At 44.0% G+C, this 26,209-nt stretch overlaps 1 protein-coding gene across 1 annotated transcript in view; it reads left to right on the plus strand.

Moving 5' to 3' along the window:
- The first annotated feature begins 1,412 nt into the window (after positions 1-1,412).
- The window catches only part of pi4k2a (phosphatidylinositol 4-kinase type 2 alpha), a 48,908-nt gene continuing 24,111 nt past the window's right edge, over positions 1,413-26,209 (plus strand). Inside the window, exons 1-4 of the mRNA XM_041210278.1 lie at positions 1,413-1,856; positions 21,130-21,330; positions 22,643-22,774; positions 26,048-26,201. Coding sequence (XP_041066212.1) covers positions 1,479-1,856; positions 21,130-21,330; positions 22,643-22,774; positions 26,048-26,201 — 865 coding nt within the window. The 5' untranslated portion in view covers positions 1,413-1,478. The remainder of the gene's footprint in view (positions 1,857-21,129; positions 21,331-22,642; positions 22,775-26,047; positions 26,202-26,209) is intronic.

Below are 26,209 nucleotides of genomic sequence, written 5' to 3' on the forward strand. Positions count from 1 at the left end.
CAGGGCATTGGTGAGACCACATCTGGAGAACTGTGTACAGTTCTAGTCTCCTTATTTAAGAAAGGATATAAATGTGTTAGAAAGAGGTTAGAGAAGATTCACTCGACTGACATCTGGGATTTTGTGGAGTGGTATCCGCAAGCATGACCCAGACCTTCCTGTTGCTTGCCATTTCAACACACCATCCTGCTCTCATGCCCACATGTCCGTCCTTGGCCTGCTGCATTGTTCCAGTGAAAACCAACGCACTTTACAACTTTCTGGGCTTATCATTGAGTTCGACAACTTCAGACCATGAACTCTCTCCTCCATCCTTGCCCCTTTTTTAAATATTAACTTATATTTTTAAATTTTTATCCACTTTTTATTTATTTTCATTTTTATTCGTGGTTTTATCCCCACATTTTATTCTATTTTCGATCTTTTTTCCCACCACTGTCCCGTCCCCACCACCCGCCACCCCCATTAGGGCCATCTGTCACTTCTTCACGTTGTTCTTTCCAGAGTGGTTACTCTTGCCCGGCTATTATCACATTCTGATTTCTATCCTTAAATGCCACCATCAGCACCTCCTTTAGCCAGTACCACCATTATTAACACCCCTTTGTCCTTTTGTTCATGGTATCTTTGTCAGTCTCTCCTTTGCCTCCACCTATCGCTGACCTTCTTTCAAGAGGGAATTGGATAATCATCTGAAAAGGAAGAATGTTAAGGGTTGTGGGGAGAAGGAATTGGAGTGGCAGTAGGTAAATTTCTCCTATTGAAAGCCAGCACTGATCCAACTTCACCTGCTCCATTCCACCTTAAACAGTATAAATTTCATCAGATTTTTACTTCTCATTAGCTCTGAAGAAGAGTCATATGGACTCAAAACGTTAACTCTGTCTTTCTCTCCACAGATGCTGTCAGACCTGCCGAGTTTTTCCAGCATTTTCTAGATTTAAGGTAATTGGCTAAATAAGTTATGGAGACATGAGGGAAAATTTTTTAACACAGCGAGTGGTTACGACCTGGAATGCGCTGCCTGAGAGTGTGGTGGAGGCAGCTTCAATTGAGGCTTTCAAGAGGGAATTGGATAATCATCTGAAAAGGCAGAATGTTAAGGGTTGTGGGGAGAAGGAATTGGAGTGGCAGTAGGTAAGATGCTCCTATTGAAAGCCAGCACTGAAACGTCGGGTTAAATGGCCTCCTGCGTTGCACATAGGACTGAGGAACCAGGAGGAGGCCATGCGGCCCATTAAGCCTGCTCTCCCATTCTATGATCAATACCGGAAATCGAATGTGTGCTGCCGGGGAACAGAGGGGGGGGGGGGGGGGGAAGGAAAACCGGAAGTCGGACGGGACAGGAAGTCGACCAGAACCGGAAGTGCCGGGTCAGCTGACAGCCCCGGTTGCGCGCGCCGCTTCCTGTTAGTCCGGCCGTCGCCTGGAGCCGCCGCGTCGCTTGGTCCCCGTTAGGCTGCAGCTCAGCCCCGGCCATGGACGAAACCAGCCCTCTCCGCTCGCCGCTCCAGCCGCCTCCCGACACCTACTTCTCCACAGCCGCCGTGCTGCCTCCGTCCCCGGCCACCGCCTCAGGCTCCGGCTTTGGGGCTCGTTGCCCGCCGGGCCCGGCTCCGGGAGCCGGGGTGAGGGTGCTGGGCCCGGCCTCCGCCTCGGCCTCTCCCCCCGGCTCCCCCGGCTCCGGCCGCGAGCGGCAGCCCCTCCTGGGCCCGCGGTCCCTCAATGACTTCCCGGAGGAGCCCGAGTTCGCCGAGGTGATGCGGCGGGCCGAGCAGGCTCAGGAGCAGGGCATCCAACCGCAGAGAATCAGCCAGGGCTCGAGTGGCAGCTACTTCATCCCGGACCCGGCAGGGGTGAGTACCCGGGGAGGGGGCAGGTTACGGTGACGTGAGGGGAGGGAGTGATGAGGGGGCTAACGAGAGAAGAGGGAGTACCTGTGTTGTTGGAGGGGGGGGGGAGAAATATCACCTGAGGTGGGTGGAAGGTACAATGGGGAATGGGGCAGGCACCATTGAGCCGAGGAGCAGAGGGGTAATAAGGACTGAGGTTACAGGCAGGTGGGGCAGGGTAATGGGTAAAAGCAACAGAGAATAAGGAGAGGATCCATGATGGGAAGAGGGACCGACATGAGATATTAAACCCCAGTGTGTGTGAATCCAAAGGGAATCTATCATTGGTGATAAGTGTTAACACGGGACTCAGGATTAATGGAGACTGCATTGTGGGGGTTGTATAACAGGCAAGCGTTACTACATAAAGCTGGACCAGTGGCATTAGAAAAAGAGTAAGCTGGGCTTCAGAGGCAGAAAGCTGCACACAAGGTGTACACAGGATGATTGTGCCTGAACTCCACTGGTGGGAGCGCAGCTAATCTATGTCAGTATTGTGATTAGGCTGCCCTGAGCCCATCAGCAATTCTATCATTTCACCTTTGGTGCGTTTATTTCCCCCATGGTGTGAGTACCTGCCCTGAACTGTTGTGATTCCATGTGCTGCAAATCGGTGGAAAAATGTAGTGCAGATGGATGTTGAAGTAGACAGTCCAAGTGCTTCAAGACATAAGCTTTTGGGCAGAGTTGGTTATTTACATGTCTATGTATAGCAGAAAACCCTGGGGAGTGTGTGTGTGAGCGCTTAACCTCGGACCTGTGCATGTCAAATCCTCCATTTTTGATGTACATAACTGAGTTTGGGGAGTGCTCATCTGCATCCAAATAACACATTTCCATGGGTCTTGCAATGTGTATGTGTGCTGTCCAAATGGGAGTTGTGTTTACAACTGCACGTAGCATTAGAAATAAATGAATTAAAGAGAAAAGTCACACTTAATAATTAAAAACTCAATTACAGCAATAGCAGCAGGAAAAGATTTCAGTGAAAGCGAACAGGCAAGGAAAGTACTGGGCAGAGGGTGGGAGTGCCTACAGCTTAGTCATATTGTGGGTGGATGTATAAAGATATACAGGGGTATCAGGGAAATGTGGCAGAAACTAGGGTTACATCCATAATCAGAATGTTAATGAGGAATGAGCTGGAATTAGTTAACAATCTGTGAAGGAGCAGATTGTAAATAGTTTTATGATTTTTAATGTTTATTCTGAATTCCCCCAGAGGAAGTAATGTTTCAAAAGAGAGAAGCTAATATTTTAAACACATAATCGATGTGTTTTAGCCCTGAACTTTAAAACCTTGAGGAAATACAAACTAAGTTTACACAGTCTGCCCTTAAGAGGGAGAAGATAGTCACAAACCAATATTTTTAATTTGAATTACACAAGTATCAAAAGGTTTAAAATAAATTGCCTGCAGTAAACTGGATTCAGCAATTGGGTGAACAAATGAACCAAGTTGCATTTATATAAATTCTTCTGCACCCTCAGGGTATCCCAAAGTGCAGTGCTTTTACAGTGTAATCACGGATATAACCCCAGGAAAACAATGGGAAGTATTCAAAGTATTTGGTTCGATACAAAAACTTTGTTTCATTAAAAGACAAAAGCTTTACTTGTGCAGTTAAGCAACTATGGTCATGGTTACTGGACATGCTATAAAAAGCAACAGAGGAATACAAAAAATATTAATAAAAATTAATAGCAGTCTTGTTAAAAGCAAAGCATGTCAAAACTCAGAGTCAGAAGTAGTCAAAGGGACATGGACAGACTGGACAAAACTGCCATTGTTGGGAAAGTGCGAGGCCATGACTGTGGACCTAAGGCAAACAAATTGGAATACCTTAGTGGTGAGTGACTAGGAGATGTGAAGGAACAAAGGGTTCGGAGTGTCCACGGACTGCGCTAAAAGCTAGTGAACGTGTACAAAAAGTAATCAAAAAGGCCAATGGAATGTTGGCTTTTATCCCAAATGTATTGGAATATAAAGGAAATGAAATTGTACTTTAATAGTATAGAGTTTTAGTCTGACCCCATCTGGAGTAACTATTCAGTTCTGAGTACCACACCTCAGGAAGGATTTGTCAGCTACGGCAGGGTAGAGCCCAGATTCACCAGAATGATTCTGGGGCTTACAGTGTTAAATTGAGGGCAGGTTGCATAAATTTGGCTTGAATTCCCTCAAGGTTAGAAGGCTGAGGGCTGATTTGATCGACGTATTTAAAAATAATAGCTTCTCTCTATCTGTTCCTTCAACACACTTGCATCTGAATGAATACAGAATAAGGGGAAGCTAGACTGTTGGAGGAAATCAGGAAGAAGTACTTCCCACAGAAGGTAATGGAACTCCCTCAAGGCTATAGGGTGGGGGTGAATTAAAATTTTCAAGACTGAAGTTGAAAGATTTTTATTAAGGATATCAAGGGATATGATCAAAGTTAGATAAATAGATCAACCATGAGTTAATTGAATGGTAGAAAGGGCTCAAGTGGTTAGTGGACCGCTCCGTGTTCCTGTCGAAACCGAAATGTTTCTAAGTGAATTGCCAGATGCAGCAACCATTGCAAGCTTCCCCATTTGTGACGACTCAACCTAAAACACCGGAATTGCTTACATTTAAAGTGGGAAAGAAACATTGGTTAAAATGTATCTAAGCTTGACTGTGATGAAGTGGGCTAAGGTTTAACAATTTTGTGTGAATCTCATTGTGCAATAATCTTTTCCCAGAGCAGTAGGCATTCCACTGAAGGCTCAGTGAGTGCTGAGGCCCACACATAATGGAGATTCCAGGTTTATTCATGGGCAGTTGTGTGTCAGCTGAGCCTCAGCAGTGGTAGGAGCTCTACAGATGGCAGTAATGCTTGAATCAGGGAAATTAATTTGGCTTCCTGCTCAAGATCACTACTCAGCCAACTCGGGCTGGAAGTGCGTGTGTGTGTGGGGCCTTTAGGTGAGACTTTGGGTAGCTGAGCTAAAGCAAGAACAACTTGCATTTCTGCAGCATCTTTCACAGCCTTGAGACATTTCAAAGCGCCTCACAACCAACAAAGTACCTTGAAGTGTAATCACTGTTATAATGTAAGAAACATGGCAATTTGCACATAGCAAGCTCCAGCAAACAGCTGTTTTGCTGAGAAACTATTCAAAAGCTTTGCTTTTGCACTTTGATTTTAGGAGCTCATGGAATAGATTACAGTCCTGTTATCACTATTTATTACCCGTCTTTCTGTTACATTGTTTATCAGGATTTTCAGCATTTATACATGCTGGGAAGTTTGGGTAATCTGAAGTACGGTTGAGCTCTTGCTCAAGTGTCGTAGCTGCATTCCCCATGTGGTTTTGGTGAAATTTCTGTCCCAAGGCGCATAGAAACTCAGTGATACTTTTCATTCTTCATGTGCAAACTGAGTGCCTTTGACAGTTGAAGGCGCCTCAGTCGACCCTGCACTTGCCTGCTGTCCATGCGAGCACACTTGGAACAGGGTCATTGTCATGATCTGCTGTCTTTCATTCCTCCCCTGGCCCCAGTTTTCTGGCCCAGTTACTAGGCTGATTGGATTAACCATACTGTTGAGATCTGTTAAGTAGCACACAGCAAGTATTGTGGATGGGAAGAATCTTTAGCTCAGCACCAACCTATACAGTACACCATAGATACTGTTTTTTAATGAGTGTCTCATGTCTCATTAAATTAAAGTGGTGCAGTATCTATTTTAGACTTCGGGATGGATTAAATCAGTCACAGCCATGAGCTGTGTTATATAACTATGGCTGTACAATGTTGATCTGTCATTCCAATTTTTACATCGTGATCTTCATTTTTTGATTTTTTTTTTGTACGTTATAATGATACTGACTATTTTTTCCCCAATATGTTGACCAATAATCATTGAGTATTGTGGTGCAGATTAATCGTACCTGCAATTTAAGCAGGGTTAATAGGGCAGTGATTGGTAGTGTGAACACTAGCTCATCATCTCCTACATTTCCTCCTTAGCGTAATGGCAGTGAAATTGGCTAATACAGCACTGAACCGTTGCATCTTCTCATTTAGCTCCTTTAAGTTGGTTTTAGGCATATCCAGAAGGAGGCTAAAGAGATATTTTCATGCAAAATGTCTTTTAAGTAGAGACTGTTTGCTGCAAGTTGACATTGAAGTGAAGTCGGTGTCCACGCCTAGAGAATTAGGAAAACATGGAGGGGTCATTTGATAATGATCAAAAGGCTTATTTCAAATTAAATTGTGTCATGGCCAAGGGCTGAATTGAGGTTGTTTTCCAGTCAGCCATTTCAGATACAATATAAAAATACAAAAAAATGACAAAAGAGTAAAATAATGTCCTGATCATTAAATTAGGTCTTTACGTTATCAGGGTTCAAAGTCTAACAGTCATTAGACTTTATTCATTGTGCGGATGAGATATGGCATTGGACTAAAGCTAATTCATTTAGTAGTTTTGAATTCTGTAGTTAATAACCACTATAAATGAAAAGTGGAAGAAAAATATGAAAGGATATGGAGATGAGAAAGGAAATGGGATTAGATTAAAGAGTTCCAATATGTAGCTAGTTCCAGCAGAAATTTGATGGGCTGAATGGCTTCCTTCTGTGTTGAAGAAGGAGGCACAAGCAGTTTGTAATCATGGCCCACAGCTAGTTGAGATTGCAGTTCTGGTATCTGGTTTAATGTTTTCCCTGCTCACTCTTTGATCGCATGAGAATCAGTCAGATACAACAATGTCGACTCTCTGGACAGTTCACGGTGCCCTCGCTCAAAGACTTATACTTGAAACAATTTTATTGATCAACTTGGACACTATTGACCATGAAGGGATGTTATTGCTGTCAAGTATAAAAGGCAATGGACAAGTCCAGAAATGTCTCAGGTTACATAACTTGTGGACTGAGTGTTATCTGGGTCTGTTGTTAATCACAACATGGGGGGTGGGGGGGGTGTTGCGGGGAAAGAACGATTCAGCAAGTTGATGTATTCTTAAGTTTTTTGTCTCTGTCCCTTCCTGCTATTCTCTGACCCTTGTTTTCTCTTATTACTGTTTTGCTCTCCTGTCTTGACTCTACAGCTTGAATTGCTACCCCTACCCAAGCTCGCTCCTTCACCTCTCTCATTTAGTTTAAAGCCCCCTCTACTCCCCTAGTTATGTAATTTGCGAGGACACTCGTCCCAGCATGGTTCAGGTGTAAACCATCCCAGCGGTACAGCCCCCACTTTCCCCAGTACTGATGCCAGTGCCCCACAAACCGGAACCCACTTCTCTCACACCAGTCTTTGAGCCACGCATTTGGTGTCTCTAATCTTGTTTGCCCTATTCCAATCTGCACATGGTTCAGGTAATAATCCAGAGATTACCCTTCAGGTTCTGCTTAATCTAGCTCCTCATACTGACTTTGCAGAGCCCCTTTCCTAGTTCTACCTATATCATTGGTACCTACATGGACCACGAGAACTGGATCCTCCCCTTCCCACTGCAAGTCCCTCTCCAGCCCTGAGCAGATATCTTGAACCTCGGCACCGGGCAGGCAACCTAGCCGCTTGGGCACTCGCTCTTTGCTGCAGAAAACAATGTCAATCCCCCTCAATATACTATCCTCTACTACCACTACATTCCTTTTTGCTCCCCTCACTTGAACGGCTTCCTGTACCACAGTGCCATGGCCAGCCAGCTCATCCACCTTGCAGATAAAGGCAAAATACTGCGGATGCTAGAAATCTGAAACAAAAAAGTGCTGAAAAAACTCAGCAGGTCTGACAGCATCTGTGGAGAGAAAGACAGAGTTAACATTTTGAGTCCATATGACTCTACAGAACTAAAGAGAAGTAAAAATATAGTGAAATATATACTGTTTAAGGGGGGTGGGACAGGTGAAGCTGGATAGAAGGCCAGTGATAGGTGGGGGCTAAAGAGAGATTGCAAAAGATGTCATAAACAAAGGGTCGAAGGGGTGTTGATGGTGGTGATACTGGCTAAAAGAGGTGCTAATGGTGACATTAAGAGTAGAAAGCAGAAAGAGCAAGTGACAGATGACCCTAGTGGGGATGGGGTGGGAGGAGGGGGCAGTGTGGGGAAGAAAGATTGAAATAGGCTAAAAGGTGTGGATAAAACAATGGCTAAAAATTGAAATAAATATAAAAATAATGAAAATAGGTGGGGAAAAAGTATATATGTATAAAAATTAATAAGTAAATATTTGAAAAAAGGGGTGAGGGTGGAGGAGAGTGTTCATGGTCTGAAGTTGTTGAATTCACTGTTAAGTCCAGGAGGCTGTGAAGTGCCTAATGATGAGGCACTGTTCTTCCAGTTTGTGTTGAGCTTCACTGGAACATTGCAGCAGGCCAAGGACAGCCATGGGAGCAGGGTGGTGTGTTGAAATGGCAAGCGACAGGAAGGTCTGGGTCATACTTGCAGACAGATCGAAGGTCACTTGCTCATTCTGCTTTCTACTCTTAATATCACCATTAGCACCTTCCTTTAGCCAGTATCACCACCATCGCTTTCATCCACACAGGTTGTGAGCACTTCAAACCTGTTTGACTATTGCAAAGCCTGAGGGTTCTCCCCTACTGTTTGCTCAGTCCCATTACCTGCCTCACTGACAGTCACATCCTTCTGTCCCTCACTGAACAAAACAGATGACCCTCTTCTAAGAGGTGTGACTGTCTTCTGGAACAAAGTATCCAGGTATTTCTCCCCCTCCCTCATGCTGCGCTGTGCCTGTATTTGGCTTCCAAATCCTGATCCGAATTCCTCAAGCTGCTTACATTCCCTGCAGACGTGTTTGTCACGTGTCGCCTTGATGTCCAAAAGCTCCCACAGCTGCAACATAACACCTGTCCATCATTCTAGCCTGTTATTTAGCTAATTTTAATTACTTTCTTCCTGTGTATGCTACAATTTACTGTTTATTGAATGATAGTACCGCTGACAACTAAAGGATATATGCTTCTTAACTACAAGGTATGTGTTTTCGATGTTTGTTTAAATTGCTTTATTTTTATTGCTTTTTTGAAACTTTATTGTTTGATTTTAATTTTAAATTTATCAAATTTTTGTTTATTTTAAAGTTTTAGTTCTTTTTATTTATAGATCTACCTTAACTCTGTCCTAAGCTGGTTTCTCTCACACTGTCCCTTAGACTGAGCACTCACTGGCCAATCAACTTACTAGCTTCCTGTGGTGTCACAGTTGCTTTTTTGCCTTTTACCCTGACTGCGCCCTCACAGCAGCTGAAACAGTGCACTCCTCAGCTTCACTGCTCACTCAACTCCCCGGTCTGTATTTATAGGCTCTCCTCAGCTTCTGACTGTCTCCCGCAGGTCTGCTTCGCTCCGACTCCTAGTGAGGTAGGCCACTCTGCAATCCCCGATCTGTATTTATAGGCGCTCCCGACCGTCTCCTGCAGCTCTGCTGTGACTCCCAGCTATATAAATGAAAGATGTCACAATCTTCCAGTATCCTTGCAAGGTGGCAACTGAGTACTTGCATACATGTGGTAGTGCCAAGGGAATATCTGGTGGGAATCCTAAATCTCATTGCAGCCCAACGGCACCTCATAGCCTGCGTCTAACAAACTAGGAGGTTGTAATGTGAAATGTCTGTGGAAGATGTTTCACTGGAAATAAACCAAAGGTCTTGCCCTCTGTACATGTGACTTGTTTTCACATCGCTTCCCGATGGGGAGGCAGTTGCGTAGTGGTATTGTCACCGGACAATAATCCAGAGAAATTTACCGAGGGTAGAGCTTTGGGGACCTGGGTTCAAATCTCACCGCAGAAGGTGATGGAATTTTAATTCAGTAAAAAAAATCTGGAATTAAAAGTCTACTGATGACCATGTTGATTGTTGTAAAAACCCATCTGGTTCACTAATACCCTGGCCTGCATGTGACTCCAGGCCCACAGCAAAGTGGTTGACTCTTAAAATGCCCCCTGAAGAAGGGCAATTAGGGACGGGCAGTAGTGCTAGCCAGTGACGTCCACATCCTGTGATCAAATTTAAAAAAAAACTTATGAAACTGGTTTAAACTTTGCAAGGACAAAGAACCAGAGAGGTAAATTAAGAGCAAGTTGTAAAGTTGGGCAGATGTAGGGTAACAGAACTGTGAAATAAAGCACCAGAGGAGGGCTGTGAAATACTTTGTTTAAATCCTGTCGCGATTTCCTTCTGGAGTGAGCAGGCATGTGATATGGAGGGGTCAGTATCTATCAGAATGATCTTGTGCCCCTAATGAGCTTTTCCTGTTCCCAAAATAAAAATCTCATGGGAATTAAAGGACTTTGTAAGGTGAAATACCTTGGTGGAAGGTGGTCATTGGTGTTTTACTGGAAATAAACTCAAGGCCTTGCCCTCTGTTCCTCTTAGTTGAAGGGTCAGTCACGAGGGGACATAAGTTCAAGGTGAGGGGCAGGAAGTTTAGGGGGGATGTGAGGAAAAACTTTTTTACCCAGAGAGTGGTGACGGTCTGGAATGCAATGCCTGGGAGGGTGGTGGAGGCGGGTTGCCTCACATCCTTTTAAAAAGTACCTGGATGAGCACTTGGCACGTCATAACATTCAAGGTGACGGGCCAAGTGTTGGTAAATGGGATTAGGTAGGTCAGGTGTTTCTCACGTGTTGGTACAGATTCGATGGGCCAAAGGGCCTCTTCTGCACTGAGATTCTGTGATTCTCATATTGTTTAATTAAATAAAGGAATTGAAATGATCATCAGTTGATAAATGCACTGTCAAGTTGGCGGTGCACAAGCACAAATTAGGTTAATCCATTTGACCATTGTACTACTTGAGGCAAGAGACAATATCTGATTGCACATCAAGCCCCTGCACCCTTCTATCGCCCTTGTCTTTACTGGTCTACATTGAATTCTGGTCAGTCAATACTTTCAATTTAAAATTCTTGTCCTTGTATTTAAATCTCTTGTGATATTGCTGCTCCCTATCTCTAATAACCTCCAATTCCCTTTCTCCCATGCCAGAATTCTGACTCTGACTCTGTCCCCTTTCATAGGCTTACAACTGGTGTTCATGTCTTCAGATAACCAGGCTCTGGAAGTCTTCCTCTAAACCCTTCCCCCTATCCTCCTTAAGACCCTCATATTTGGCCAAGCTTTTGGTGAGCCGTCCTGATATCTCCTTTGGCTTGACCGTCATTATTTGGGTATTTTTTTCTATGTTAAAGGTGCTATATAAATGCATGTTGTTTACAGGCAGATGTCGGTTTACGTTGTGTAATGCGCTGCCTGTAAGGGCAGTGAAAGCAGATCCATAGTAACTTTCAAAAGGGAATTGCATATTCTGGCTGTTATATTGAAGCTGTGGAGTTCCCCATCTTTTTGTTTCACTACTAACGTACACATATCCAACCTTTAAAGGCATGTTTCTTCTAACATGCTACAGGTTTAAATAGAAAGCAATGATAACATTTTCAGCTTCATTGACCTAACATGTCACCCTTGTTTAACTTGTTTAGTCATGGTGTTGTTCTGCACTGAGGGGGCCTGGTCTTTCTCCAGTTGTTTTGATAAAAAAACAATTTGGCTTGAAGTTGCGGAGCTGTGAGCCAAGGTGCTTTACCAAAGGTTGGAAGAGGTTCCTGGCGCTATTGCTGGCTTCCTTTTCATAGTGTGTGGTGGTTTCTGCTGTGCATTGGGAAATTTTCATGTGGCCGTTTTTGTGTAATGGCAAGAAAAACACTTCTGGGCTCAAAACCTCAAGATGTCCCAAAGCACGCTGCAGTACATTTTTTAAAGTGCAGTCACTGTTTTACTGTGGGAAGTGCAGCAGCCAGTTTGTGTGCACAAAGCTTCCACAAACACCAAGATACTAATAAGCTGATCATCTATGTCAGTGATGTTACTTGGGTGATTAATACTGGCCAAGACCCAGGGAAGAACTCCTGTGCCCTTCAAAATAATGCCCTTGCAATCTTTTGTGTCCATGAGAAGGCAGACATGGCCTTGGTCTAACCTGAGAGACTGTGTGCAGAGCCATAGCCCATCAAGAGTTGTCCTTGAGAAGAGATTTTGACAGAAAAGTGAGCCCAACTAAGAGGTTCTGGACAACGGGTGGGATTTCAGCTTCATTCCCTGGGGATATTTGAGCTGGCCCTATTGAGGATTTACTTAGCATGTGCTAGCTTGTGTACACAGCTGCTGCCCAATGACCTCTTGCGTTAGTCAGAATATTTGTAGCAAGGGTGAGAGAGTTATTTTGAGCTTCTGTTTAACAAAATTTAATTAGTCACTGATTGTGAAAGTCTCCTTTAAATGATATGGATGTACACCATCTTCCCTTCAGTGGGTGCTCTTGTATGAACCAAGACAGCAAGTCCTCAGCAGGATGTTTGACTAACTGAGGCATCAAAGCCAAGTCTGATTCTACCCTTGGGCTTAAATTAACTTAAATTATTTTGTACTGTCCATGTTTATGCATCTCAGTTAAACAGACCAGGAAAGTCTATCTTTAAGGTCAGCTGTAGCCCTGGGTCTCCATCTTGCCATGGTCAGAATCAAGTCCCACTCTTCACAGAGATAAAAACAAAAAAACTGCGGATGCTGGAAATCCAAAACAAAAACAGAATTACCTGGAAAAACTCAGCAGGTCTGGCAGCATCGGCGGAGAAGAAAAGAGTTGACGTTTCGAGTCCTCATGACACTTCGACAGAACTTGAGTTCGAGTCCAAGAAAGAGTTGAAATATAAGCTGGTTTAAGGTGTGTGTGTGGGGGGCGGAGAGATAGAGAGACAGAGAGGTGGAGGGGGGGGGGGTTGTGGTTGTAAGGACAAACAAGCAGTGATAGAAGCAGATCATCAAAAGATGTCAATGACAATAGTACAATAGAACACATAGGTGTTAGAGTTAAAGTTGGTGATATTATCTAAACGAATGTGCTAATTAAGAATGGATGGTAGGGCACTCAAGGTATAGCTCTAGTGGGGTTTTTTTTATTTTTTATAATGGAAATAGGTGGGAAAAGGAAAATCTTTATAATTTATTGGAAAAAAAAGGGAAGGGGGAAACAGAAAGGGGGTGGGGATGGGGGAGGGAGCTCACGACCTAAAGTTGTTGAATTCAATATTCAGTCCGGATGGCTGTAAAGTGCCTAGTCGGAAGATGAGGTGTTGTTCCTCCAGTTTGCGTTGGGCTTCACTGGAACAATGCAGCAAGCCAAGGACAGACATGTGGGCAAGAGAGCAGGGTGGAGTGTTAAAATGGCAAGCGACAGGGAGGTTTGGGTCATTCTTGCGGACAGACCGCAGGTGTTCTGCAAAGCGGTCGCCCAGTTTACGTTTGGTCTCTCCAATGTAGAGGAGACCACATTGGGAGCAACGAATGCAGTAGACTAAGTTGGGGGAAATGCAAGTGAAATGCTGCTTCACTTGAAAGGAGTGTTTGGGTCCTTGGACGGTGAGGAGAGAGGAAGTGAAGGGGCAGGTGTTGCATCTTTTGCGTGGGCATGGGGTGGTGCCATAGGAGGGGGTTGAGGAGTAGGGGGTGATGGAGGAGTGGACCAGGGTGTCCCGGAGGGAGCGATCCCTACAGAATGCCGATAAGGGGGGTGAAGGGAAGATGTGTTTGGTGGTGGCATCATGCTGGAGTTGGCGGAAATGGCGGAGGATGATCCTTTGAATGCAGAGGCTGGTGGAGTGATAAGTGAGGACAAGGGGGACCCTATCATGTTTCTGGGAGGGAGGGAGAAGGCGTGAGGGCGGATGCACGGGAGATGGGCCGGACACGGTTGAGGGCCCTGTCAACGACCGTGGGTGGAAAACCTCGGTTAAGGAAGAAGGAGGACATGTCAGAGGAACTGTTTTTGAATCTAGCATCATCGGAACAGATGCGACGGAGGCGAAGGAACTGAGAGAATGGGATTGAGTCCTTACAGGAAGCAGGGTGTGAGGAACTGTAGTCGAGATAGCTGTGAGAGTCGGTGGGTTTGTAATGAATATTGGTGGACAGTCTATCACCAGAGATTGAGACAGAGAGGTCAAGGAAGGGAAGGGAAGTGTCAGAGATGGACCACGTGAAAATGATGGAGGGGTGGGGTGGAGCTATTTCGACTACAGTTCCTCACACCCTGCTTCCTGTAAGGACTCCATCCCATTCTCTCAGTTCCTTCGCCTCCGTCGCATCTGTTCCGATGATGCTACATTCAAAAACAGTTCCTCTGACATGTCCTCCTTCTTCCTTAACCGAGGTTTTCCACCCACGGTCGTTGACAGGGCCCTCAACCGTGTCCGGCCCATCTCCCGTGCATCCGCCCTCACGCCTTCTCCCTCCCTCCCAGAAACATGATAGGGTCCCCCTTGTCCTCACTTATCACTCCACCAGCCTCTGCATTCAAAGGATCATCCTCCGCCATTTCCGCCAACTCCAGCAGGATGCCACCACCAAACACATCTTCCCTTCACCCCCCTTATCGGCATTCCGTAGGGATCGCTCCCTCCGGGACACCCTGGTCCACTCCTCCATCACCCCCTACTCCTCAACCCCCTCCTATGGCACCACCCCATGCCCACGCAAAAGATGCAACACCTGCCCCTTCACTTCCTCTCTCCTCACTGTCCAAGGACCCAAACACTCCTTTCAAGTGAAGCAGCATTTCACTTGCATTTCCCCCAACTTAGTCTACTGCATTCGTTGCTCCCAATGTGGTCTCCTCTACATTGGAGAGACCAAACGTAAACTGGGCGACCGCTTTGCAGAACACCTGCGGTCTGTCCGCAAGAATGACCCAAACCTCCCTGTCGCTTGCCATTTTAACACTCCACCCTGCTCTCTTGCCCACATGTCAGTCCTTGGCTTGCTGCATTGTTCCAGTGAGGCCCAACGCAAACTGGAGGAACGACACCTCATCTTCCGACTAGGCACTTTACAGCCATCCGGACTGAATATTGAATTCAACAACTTTAGGTCGTGAGCTCCCTCCCCCATCCCCACCCCCTTTCTGTTTCCCCCTTCCCTTTTTTTTCCCAATAAATTATAAAGATTTTCCTTTTCCCACCTATTTCCATTATTAAAAAAATTAAAAAAAAAAACCCCACTAGAGCTATACCTTGAGTGCCCTACCATCCATTCTTAATTAGCACATTCGTTTAGATAATATCACCAACTTTAACTTTAACACCTATGTGTTCTATTGTACTATTGTCGTTGACATCTTTTGATGATCTGCTTCTATCACTGCTTGTTTGTCCCTACAACCACACCACCCCCCCCTCCACCTCTCTGTCTCTCTATCTCTCCGCCCCCCACACACACACCTTAAACCAGCTTATATTTCAACTCTTTCTTGGACTCGAACTCAAGTTCTGTCGAAGGGTCATGAGGACTCGAAACATCAACTCTTTTCTTCTCTGCCGATGCTGCCCGACCTGCTGAGTTTTTCCAGGTAATTCTGTTTTTGTTTTCCCACCCTTCACACTTCACTGGAGCACAGCACTGTCAGAGGTGCTGTCTCTTGGATGAGGTGTTTAACCTGCCTTGTCAGGTAGATAGAAAAATCACATGGGACTATTTCATAGAATGGCAGAGGAGTTTTCCCTAGTGTTTGGGCTGATATATATTCCTTAGCCAGCATCACTTTTACCAGTGGGATCTGGGTGTGTGCAAATTAGCTGCTACATTTCCTACATTGCAACATTAATTGTTCCTCAAAAAGCATTTAACTGGCTTTGAAGGACTTTGGGGCATCCTAAGATTGTCAAATTTAAGATTGCCATTACATCAATGTAATGATTGATGTCTTTGCTCAGTTCCTGGAGATTGGATCAGTACCCAGGGGTGAAGGAAGAGAAAAGTCATTTTGCTATCCAGAGATTTCTGGAATGTCTGGGCATTGGTTGTGGGTAGGATTGGTTTTGAGAGAGATATCCCACATGCTGAATTGCTCAAATATTCACTGTACACAGGTAAACATTGGTCAGTAGGGAGTTGTGCCCTAGCAAGTACAGTTTGGAACTTGGGCAGACTCTTTAACAAGGTAAGTTAGAGTAATCTGAAGTGACAAATTAAAGGCTATTCCACAAAGAGCGTATCACATGACATTAAAGGCTATCAACTTGTGTCTGATTGTCCTGAATTGTATTGTTATCATGCAGTAAATTAGTTCAGTGATAGATTCACTGTAACCAAACAGTGGGACTTGTAATCAGTTTATATATTGGCCTTACCAACTGAAGCAGGTACAGATGTGACGATAGAACTGGCAGTGAGATACGATAATCAAATGGACCCGAGTGAATGTGAGAGGAGATAGAGGACAAAGTTTTTTGTTTGAAACTTTTGGGTGAAATTTTAAACCAAGACCCTATCTGTCCCCTCGAGGGGAAAAGAGCAGGGGTGTTCTCCCTGGTATCCTGGAAATATCTATCCCTCACCAACATGACAGAAACAGCTTATGTGGTCATGATCACATTGCTGATTGTGGGAGTTGGCTGTGTGCAAATTGGCTGAAGTGTTTCCTACATTACAACAGTGACTACGCTTCAGCAAGAAGTACTTCACTGGCTGCAAAGTGCTTTGAGAGGTGTACGTTGATTGTGAAAAGCACTCCCTGAGATGAGAGAACAAAAATTGCTACTGTTATGATTCCGGCTGAAACTACTGGACAAGTCAGAATCCAGACTGAAACCTGGCTTGATGGATCCTAACTTTGTTTTTTATTTGATACCGTGGAGGAAAGTTACTGAACAAATTCACAGACGTCTCTGATTAGTTTTTAACACGTGGAATAAAATATTTATTTAAATAAGAAAAATGAACTTTATTACCAGACAAAAAGATTGTAAAGATCTCAATAAAAACACAAGAAAATGATTCAAATAATCACTATTCCTTCACTCCAGCTGTATCTTTACAGACACACATTCAGAAAGATAAAACAATTTACCATATCTATCTAATACTCTAATATTCAGGGTATATAAGCGCTACATGTGAGTGAATTGTGGACAGACACACCACACTCCGAAGTAAATGACAGATGCGACCAAAGCAGACTCGATAGATTTCTCAGCAATTTGCCCAGATGCTTGTCACATTGTGAGCCAACCAGTCTCGCTGAAACTCTGTCTTTCTCACGAGGGTTTCCAATCTCCACGTTTGAAGAACCCTGCTTGGAATTCTCTCCAAAAGCCACTCTCACTTGGAGGGGCATCAACCCGCCTTCAGGGTTTCAATCTTACCTTCCAAGATTCCTTTCACCTGGATCTCCGTGTACCCTCAAGTTCACCTTCCAAGCACGTTTTCAGATCTTTGGCTATGCCAAGCAGAACACCACTGCTCCAAAAGGCTACCTTTGCCCTTGCAACCCGCAGCACTGAGTCACCAACCTTCGCCTGTCCTCTTGGATCTTCAGGGCTTCATTCAAACCCCTTTGCTTCAAGTCAGCTCCCCGCAGTGGTCTCTTTAATACAGAGCCTATTGCTCTGCTTCTTTCTCAACTTCATTTAACAAGATCTGTTTCTGTTCTCTGTCTTTGTCCCTTACCTGGGACTATATCCTGGGACCTGTCTTTGACCCTGCCCGAGACCTTATGGGAGCTCTCTCTGTGTCCTGCTCCCTGGGACGATACCTGTCTCATGGCGCTCAGGTCCCAAGTCACCTGACTTGCCATTTCCCTACGTTTCACTTATTTACTTCCTTTTCTTCCGCACATGTTCAGGGCTGGTCCCCAGCCTAAAGACGTGAAAATGGACTAACTGTGCAAGTGCGACCCTTTCCCAGCTAGCGCATGTGCAGAAACCCCGAGGCTCGCCAGGAACTGTAGTTCCGATTGTGCCTTTGATTTAAACTTAAGGTAAGTACCGGAGTTCGTTACACCACCTGGACTTGAACCCAACTGAGGGCTTTTATGGTGCACTAAGTGTAAATCCATTGTACCATTTCTAGTCGAACTGTGACAGGACAAAGGACATTGGTTCAAACTGCTAAATGGTGTATTTTGCTCTGACAGTGGTTATCTGCTCCTGAAATTAAGGTGGGGGAATTGGAGGAACCACTGGAATCATTTTATTATTTGATCATTTCAGAAATGGCTGAACTAATTTGAACAGATGAGCCTGGAATGGGCTGTCTCATCTGTGTATCTTGTGATCTTTACATATTTGGAATAATGAATGGAAACTGGGTTTGGTTTAACACTAGATTGCTGGACTGAGATTGTGCGTTCAGCACATCAGGGATGAGAACACTGCTCATCTGTGTATGAGTGGATTCCAAAATGTGATGGTTGCCAAGCTCGTTTGCAAAGCTCGTGATGCTTTTTGCAAGACCAATTTTTACAGGAGAAATGGGTGGTGCAGTGGGTGAGGCCCTGACACAACCGTGTAAATATAGCCCTGGCTGGGACCAAAGTCTTGTACTTACTTTATCTTGTGATTGTTGTCCCCACTCCACGTAGGAGTGGGTCCACAGTGAACCTGGTGGGGAGGTGATGGCATAGCGATATTGTCACTGGACTGTTGTTTTCAGAGACCAAGGTTAATGCTCTGGGGACCCGGGTTCTGGTGAAATTTGAATTCAATAAAAATCTGGAATTAAAAGTCTGATGATGACCACAAAGCCATTGCCAATTGTCGTAAAAAACCCATCCGGTTCACTAATGTCCTTTAGGGAAGGAAATCTGCTGTCCTCACCTGGTCTGGCCTGAATGTGATTCCAGAACCATGTGGTTGACTCTTAATTGCCCTTGTTCAGAGGGCATTTAGGGATGGGCAAAAAGTGCTGGCATAGCCAGCGATGCCCACATCCCATGAACAAAGAAAAAAAATAGCAGTCTTGAGGCCAGAAGGGTGACTAGTTCAGAATGTTAGCTCACTCGATGTTATCTCACTTTCTGATGGGACCATAGCATACTGGGCAATGTAGGAGGAGGTTTAATTTGGTAATCTTGCTGTTGTTAAGAATACAAAGTTTGTAAAATTGTTTTGGGACTGTCTTTAATTTCAGGTTAAAAGGAGTAATGAAGTGGGTCATGTGTTCAAGTTATGCCTGATGACAAGCCTGCGTAGTTTGGCTGTTATGGTGGGGTTGGGATGTTGTGGGGGTGCTGCTTGACTTAATGGAAAGAAGGTGCAAGATGTTCACACCTGTAGACAATGTTAAGAGCAGTTGTGCTGCCTATGGACAGAATTAGCCTCCAAATCTTGTAAGGAGATATTAGGAATGTTAGGTTTTATAAAAGGCTCTACTTTAAACTATTTAATTTCAAGATAGAATGGAATTAGGAGTCAAGAGGATAGTTAATTAGGCTTTCTACCTGGGTACAAGGCCCATGGTGATGTGGGGAAAAGTCAATAAAAATAACTATAGTTGTGTGTTTCCTAAGATATCACAGAACTTCACAGACAAAAGTCAGTTTGCTGCCATCTGAAGTGAAGAGAAGGAGATTGAGGCAGTCAGTCCTGCGCCCAAAGCAGAAAAAATTCTGACTGTTGATCACCACACAGAACACAATGGGAGCTTGTGCTCAAATTGAAGAGACTCAATTTGTGAGGATTTAAAGCAGTCTGGATGATTGATCTAGCTTGGGCTAGATGGAATCTCCAGTGAAACCCTCAGTGAGAGTCAGTTCTAGAATTAAAGTTACCCAGGTGGGAAAGGAAAAAGGAAGCAAGCCAGCAAACTGAGAATAACTGGCCTGCTTCTGGGAGAATAATATGCCCACTTAAGGGACAGGGTAAGTATTACCATGGTGTGGGATTTTTGATCATGGTAAAAGTTAAATAGGGAATTTCTCTCCTCTAGTTTAGAGTATAAGTTGTCTACTGAATAGTGTTTAGTTGTTGCTTTTGGTTTGTTATACTAATAGTCTTAAAACTTGAAATCTATTCCTGTGATCCTTTCAGCCAGTCATTGGAAGTTGAGAAACCAAAACAAAAAAAAGCTGGAAAAACTCAGCAGGCCTAACAGCATCTGAGCAAGTCTAACAGCATTCAAAGGATCATCTTCCGCCAACTCCAGCATGATGTCACCACCAAACACATTTTCTCTTCACAGCCCCTCCAACGGCACCCTCTATGCAATTGCAGAAGGTGCAACACCTGCCCCTTTCCCTCCTCATTATCCAAGGGCCCAAACACTCCTTTCAGGTGAAGCAGTGCTTCACTTGCACCTCCTTCAATTTAGTCTACTGCATTCACTGCTCCCAATGCGGTCTCCTCTACACTGGAGTGTAGAGAGACCAAACGCAGACTGGATGACCACTTTGTGGAACACCTTCAGTCTGTCTGCAGTCATGATCCAGACCTTCCTGTCGCTTGCCATTTCAACACACCATCCTGCTCTCATGCCCATATGTCTGTCCTTAGCCTGCTGCGATGTTCCAGTGAAGCTCAAAGCAAACTGAAGGAACAGCACCTCATCTTCCGATCAGGCACTTTACAGCCTTCCAGACTTACTGTTGAATTCAACAACTTCAGAGCGTGAACTCTCTCCATCCTCACCCCTTTCTTACCCCCTTTTATTCAATATTCATTTTTATTTTTTATCCACTTATTTTTATTTATATTTTTTATTTATTTTCATTTTTATTCATTGTTTTATTCCCACCCTTTATTCTATTTTATATTTTTTTCTGACCACTGTCCCCTTTTCCCCCCCGCCCCACCGCAACCCCCACTAGGGCCATCTGTCATTTGTTCACGTTGTTCTTTCCAGAGTGCTTACCCTTGCCCGGCTATTAACACATTCTACTTTCTGACCTTAATGCCACCATCAGCACCTCCCTTAGCCAGCACCACTACCATTAACACCCCTTTGTCCTTTTGCTCATGACACCTTTGTCAACCTCTCCTTTGCCTCCACCTATCGCTGGCCTTCAATCCAGCTTCACCTGCTCCACCGCCCCCCTTAAGCAAAATAAATTTCTTCACATTTTTACTTCTCTTTAGCTCTGAAGAAGTAACGGACTTGAAACGTTAACTATCTCTTTCCCTCCACAGATGCTGTTAGACCAGCTGAGTTTTTCCAGCATTTTCTGTTTTTTGTTTCAGATTTCCAGAATACGCAGTATTTTGCTTTTATCCTACTGGAAGTTTAGGTATCCTCTTAGAAGTTATCGGTCTCTATGGGGATCGCAACACTAGTTAACATGTGTATGCTGTCATCAACATCAGCTCCTTCGAAACCACTTTGATCTAAAGGATTGCTTTTGCCTTGAGTAAAGCTGTTTAAATATTGATGACACTAATGGGACTAATTCTATTTCTTCATCCGCCCAGAAATTTATAGGTGTTTTTAAACCTAAAAATGAGGAACCTTATGGTCACCTGAACCCGAAATGGACTAAGTGGCTGCAGAAGTTATGTTGTCCGTGCTGCTTTGGCAGAGACTGTCTCGTCCTCAATCAGGGCTATCTCTCGGAGGCTGGGGCCAGCCTAGTGGACCAGAAATTGGGGCTTAACATAGTACCGAGGACTAAGGTAGGACAGTGAACTCTACTTTTTCTCTCTTTGCCCTCTTCCTCAAAGCTTAGACCTGTGCCTGAAGTACAGTTCCATAGCTGGTGACAGCAGTCTTGTGGCAATGTCTACAGGGTCTTTGACTTCACAGTTCAGTCTGGTCCTACTCTTGCACAAGATGCCATATGCGATCATTTGAGGAAATCAACCCTAATGATTTACATCCCACGTGATCAGTTGTGGAACCTTGAGCATTGTTGGCCTCTACAGCTAGACACCACACCAGAGGGGGCTTTTATCCACTGAATGATCAGGATGAGCTACAGAATAGATCAAGCAGGTGGACTGGGTGCTACTTTATAGGGGACCTGTGTCTTGGGACTGAGTTTGGTTGTCTTTATGTAGAGTGTTACTGAGTGTTTGTCAAATCACCTAGCTCTATCAGTTGGTAAGTGGCTGTGACCAGCAGTGCTGTTGGTTATATGGGTTTGTGTCCATCAACCCCATGTGGTGACCCAGAATCAGTCTTGTTACTGTTGTCAAGTAGAGCCTCGACATTTCCAATGGGAAGCGAAACAGCTGAACAGATACTTGAGTTTCAGTAGGGTACTTTGACTTGATCCTATATGGCCACACCCCTGACCGATAGTGTGAACTTTCCACCCGTACAAAGCCTCTGATTCTGGCCTTGTGTTTTCCCATTTACCTCACCACCATCAGGTATATCTTCAGTCACATAGGTCCCGTCCTCTGGAACTGGTTCCTCAAATTCCTTTCCCTTTCCTTCCCTCCTTCAAAACACTCTTAAATGCTATCTCTTAATCAAAACCTTTGATTCTGCTCCTCCTTTGGTTTTCTGTCTGTTTTGTCTGCATGCGTTGGGGCATTTTCTGCCATAAAGATTTGATTGGAAGTTCTTGTGTGGGAATTTTGTTTCTGCTTAAGAAGAAAAGGAAGTTGAATGATGTACAATCCCAACATGGTCAGTGTGGTAGCTGAGCAAAGGCCCGGGGGGTGTTTGAAGCTGCAACTTTGCTCAGGAGTGCAAATGTGCTCTTGCTTTACATGGTAACAATCATCAGGTAATTTACTTTCAACTCTCCCATCTCTCAAACTCTGCAAAGATGCAACTTTCTGTCCTTGCCACAGATGGTATGAGACTTGATGTTCAGCAAAAAAAAGTGGCATCAGCATATTCTGATCACTCAAAGTTTGTACCCTTCATAGGGCATTCCCAAAACTGGACTAAGAACTGTGTTAAAACCCCTTGAGCTATACTGTATGAGTCCAGACCACCTATTTGTCTTTATTAACTCTGATTCTCCCTCTCCAGGTAGTGCATTTAGCAAGTGAGACTTTTAACTACAGTGCAATCGATCGAGTGAAATCACGGGGGAAGAAACTGGCTCTTGAGAAAGTGCCAAAAGTTGGACAGCGGTTTCACCGGATTGGTCTACCTCCCAAGGTACCAGCTTCTACTGGGTGTCGTCATCTTGTATCCTGACTTTTGACATTTTTTTTCCCTCCACTGAGTGAGGGGGTGAATTTTTTTCAATGTTTTTCTCCCTGTCTCTCCTTTAGGCATGACTTCTCCTAGGAGGGCAGTGGAATGGTACTAGGTGTCCTTCAGCACATTGTCTTGTTCCAATCCACCCCAGTGCTCACTGACCTACATTGGCATCAGGGTCCAACAATGCCTCAATTTTTAATTTCATGTTTTCAAATCCCTCCATGGCCACGCTCCCTCATCTCAGGTTTTTGGCCACCTATCCTGATGTCTCTATCTGTGCCTCGGCCAATATCTTTGTTATGCACCTTGGGACATTTTTCTATGTTAAGGATATGATATATATGCACATTGTTGTGTTTTCAACTACCTGGGCCCCAAGCTCTGGAATTCTATCCCTAAAATTCTCCACCCTTCTACATTCCTTCCCTCCTTAAAGAAGCTCCTTAAAACCTTTCTTTGTCCAAGCTTTCCCCAAATAAGATCATATTTGACTTGATGCCAAGTTTTGTTTGGTAACGCTCCTGTGAAGTGGCTTGGGACAATTTACTCCATTAAAGGCGTAGCCGATTAGACATTTATTGTTGTATTGCCCAAGTTATTTTTGGTGTGAGCCCAGTGACCTTTGACCAGCCGTCCCATTGTGTGTATCCTCACTTGATGTTCATGTACACAGATTTCAGCAGGGGTTGTGGGAAACCTGACTTACTCTCTTTCTTAAACCACCACCCCCCTGCCCCCAACATCCATTTATCCACCCATCTATTCAGCATTTCCAAATGGCAGGGCACAGTAACAGTTCTTCTGCTGTTCCAGCTGCCATAACCTAACATAGACCAGGGTTGGAAACTGCAGCTTTCCTGATCTATACATGCTTGGCTAATTGCTGTGACTTTTCATCATCCGCTCCTTGATATTAAAGAGGTACTGAATTGTTACACATCCCTAAAGTTCTAAATCTCTATACTTGTCTGTGTGAATGTGATACTTCGATGCCTCTGCCCTTCACAGCTGCTTAGAAATTACATGATGATGGGTGGGTTGGCAGCCAGTTGGTCTAGAAGTTCCACAACATTTCCAGGGCCCACAGTTCATCTGTGGGGGACGTCTCTGGCTGTCTGCCTCTTTCCTGCAGTTTTCTCCATTCCCAGGATGGCCTTGGAGAGGGAGCATGCAGTTTTCAGCAGTATACTTGGGGTGATTGCTGCAGCGCATAGTGTCTGATGAACACTGGTGCTGACATTCCAATTTAATGATTAATGGCTACTTCTGGCCTTTTGCTTTATTTTAACTGCACTAGTTTAATCAAACTACTCATTCATTTATCATATCAGTTATTATCTTAGTGGTCTCCTTAAAGGACATTTCTGTGACTCTAACAGGTGTTACTGGGGTGTTTGAACCCCCCAGCACCTGCTCATGATGTTATGTAGGCTTGCTACTGTGTTGTTAATATTTCCAGGTTAACAGGTCCATGCCTACATTTATGTTCTCCACAAATCTAATCCCACCACTCTTTCTCACCTCATCAACATATCCTTCAATTCCACATGCGTTTATCTAGCTTTGCCTTAAATGCATCTATGTTCTACATTTCAACCAGTCCCTGTGGCAGCGAGTTCCACATTCCAACTGCTCTCTGGGTAAAAATGTTTCTCCCAAATTCCCTATTGGATTTGTTAGTTAAAATATTTGTGGCCTCTAGTTGTGGTCTCGCTTGCAGATGGAAACATCTTTCCTATAAAATAAAAGCGTGATATTGCAGACGCTGGGAAGTCTGAAATAAAAACAGAATATGCTGGGAAAACTCCGCAAGTCTGGCAGCATCTGTGAAGACCCACATTTCCACAGATGCTGCCAGACTTTCTGAGCTTTTCCAGAATTTTCTGTTTATGCATCTTTTCTAAATCTATTGCTATGACCACATGAGGAGGGGTGAAATGACATCCCTATTCTGCCACTCTAGGCCTGACCATAACTGGTTCTTTTTTTGTGAATTTGGAGATGTGTTTTGCCAATACTGCTGGAGTCCCATTATTTATGCTTTCAGATTATAAAAAATTAAACAGGTTTTCTGTGTTTAAAGAGCAAGATAAGTTTATCGAAGCTATTTCCCATATGAAAAATGTATTTTATCTAGCGAAGCTAGATAAACGCATGTGGAATTGAAGGATATGTTGATGAGGTGAGAAAGAGTGGTGGGATTAGATTTGTGGAGAACATAAATGTAGGCATGGACCTGTTAACCTGGAAATATTCACAACTATCATCCATTCATGTGTCTCACATTCCTTGGGCCCCCACACATGCACTAGTACAGATGGTAGGATAAGAGGATAGTTTAAGATTTTTTTTTTTACATTTCTTGAATGAAGATAAAACAAACAAGTATATGATTAGCTGTCCTTTGGGCTGTCGCAATGCAGTGTTTCCACGTTGTGGCCATTTTGTTCAGTTGTCTTCCTGAGTATAGTTGTATGGAGCATATTTCCATCTTTTATTCCTACAAGATCCCTGTTTGCAGTAGATTTCTCTTAAGATGTTTACTTTGCAAATCTGGGCATAATACTTTGGAGACCGAGAGTGCAAAACAGCTTCAACTTGTTTTCAGTATAGCATTCTGATCTCTCTGGCTTGGTAAGCATTTTTTAAAGTATCCTATTAGCTGTATATTCCATAGGAATTGAATTAACCCCTGTCTGCTGCAGTCATTGTTTTTTTGGACTGGTAATTTCATCTTGATAGCTCACCTCAGGAACCTTTGAAAAGTTTTTGGAAAGTGGAAAGCCACAGAAGATGGCGACTTTCATGCTCCCCAGTGTTCCTTTGCATCCCACTTGATGGAATGCAAGTTTGTATATTGTAGCTGGCTGGCAGTCCTCCATTCAGTTTTACTTTTTTTTCCAAATCTGGCCAGGAACAAGAATTAGAAGTTTTCTTTAACAAAAAAAGGCACATTCTTGTAATGCTATCCTATCAAACTCTTTCATTTTATCCATCTTTTTCCGCTAGATAAGACCTTGAAGTTGTGTGGTCTTTCCTTTGAGTATAAACTCTGTTTTGTTGTCATTCCAATAAATATTTTTTTTGCATCTTCTCCAAAACTGGTGTAGGATGGAATTATTTTCTAATAGATAACTACAACAAGTTGCTGGTGTGATCACTGAAAGAAATTGTCCAGCTTATAAATGGGATAAAAAAAAACTTCTGCTTTTCCCTCTCCTTTTCTAGGTTGGTTCCTTCCAGTTGTTTGTAGAAGGTTATAAAGATGCAGATTATTGGTTGCGGAGGTTTGAAGCAGAGCCTTTACCTGACAAGACCAAATTGCAGCTGCAATTGCAGTTCGAGCGGCTTGTGGTTCTGGATTACATCATCAGGAACACAGGCCAGTAT

This window comes from Carcharodon carcharias, chromosome 17 (assembly GCF_017639515.1).
Source record: "Carcharodon carcharias isolate sCarCar2 chromosome 17, sCarCar2.pri, whole genome shotgun sequence".
Lineage (NCBI taxonomy): Eukaryota > Metazoa > Chordata > Chondrichthyes > Lamniformes > Lamnidae > Carcharodon > Carcharodon carcharias.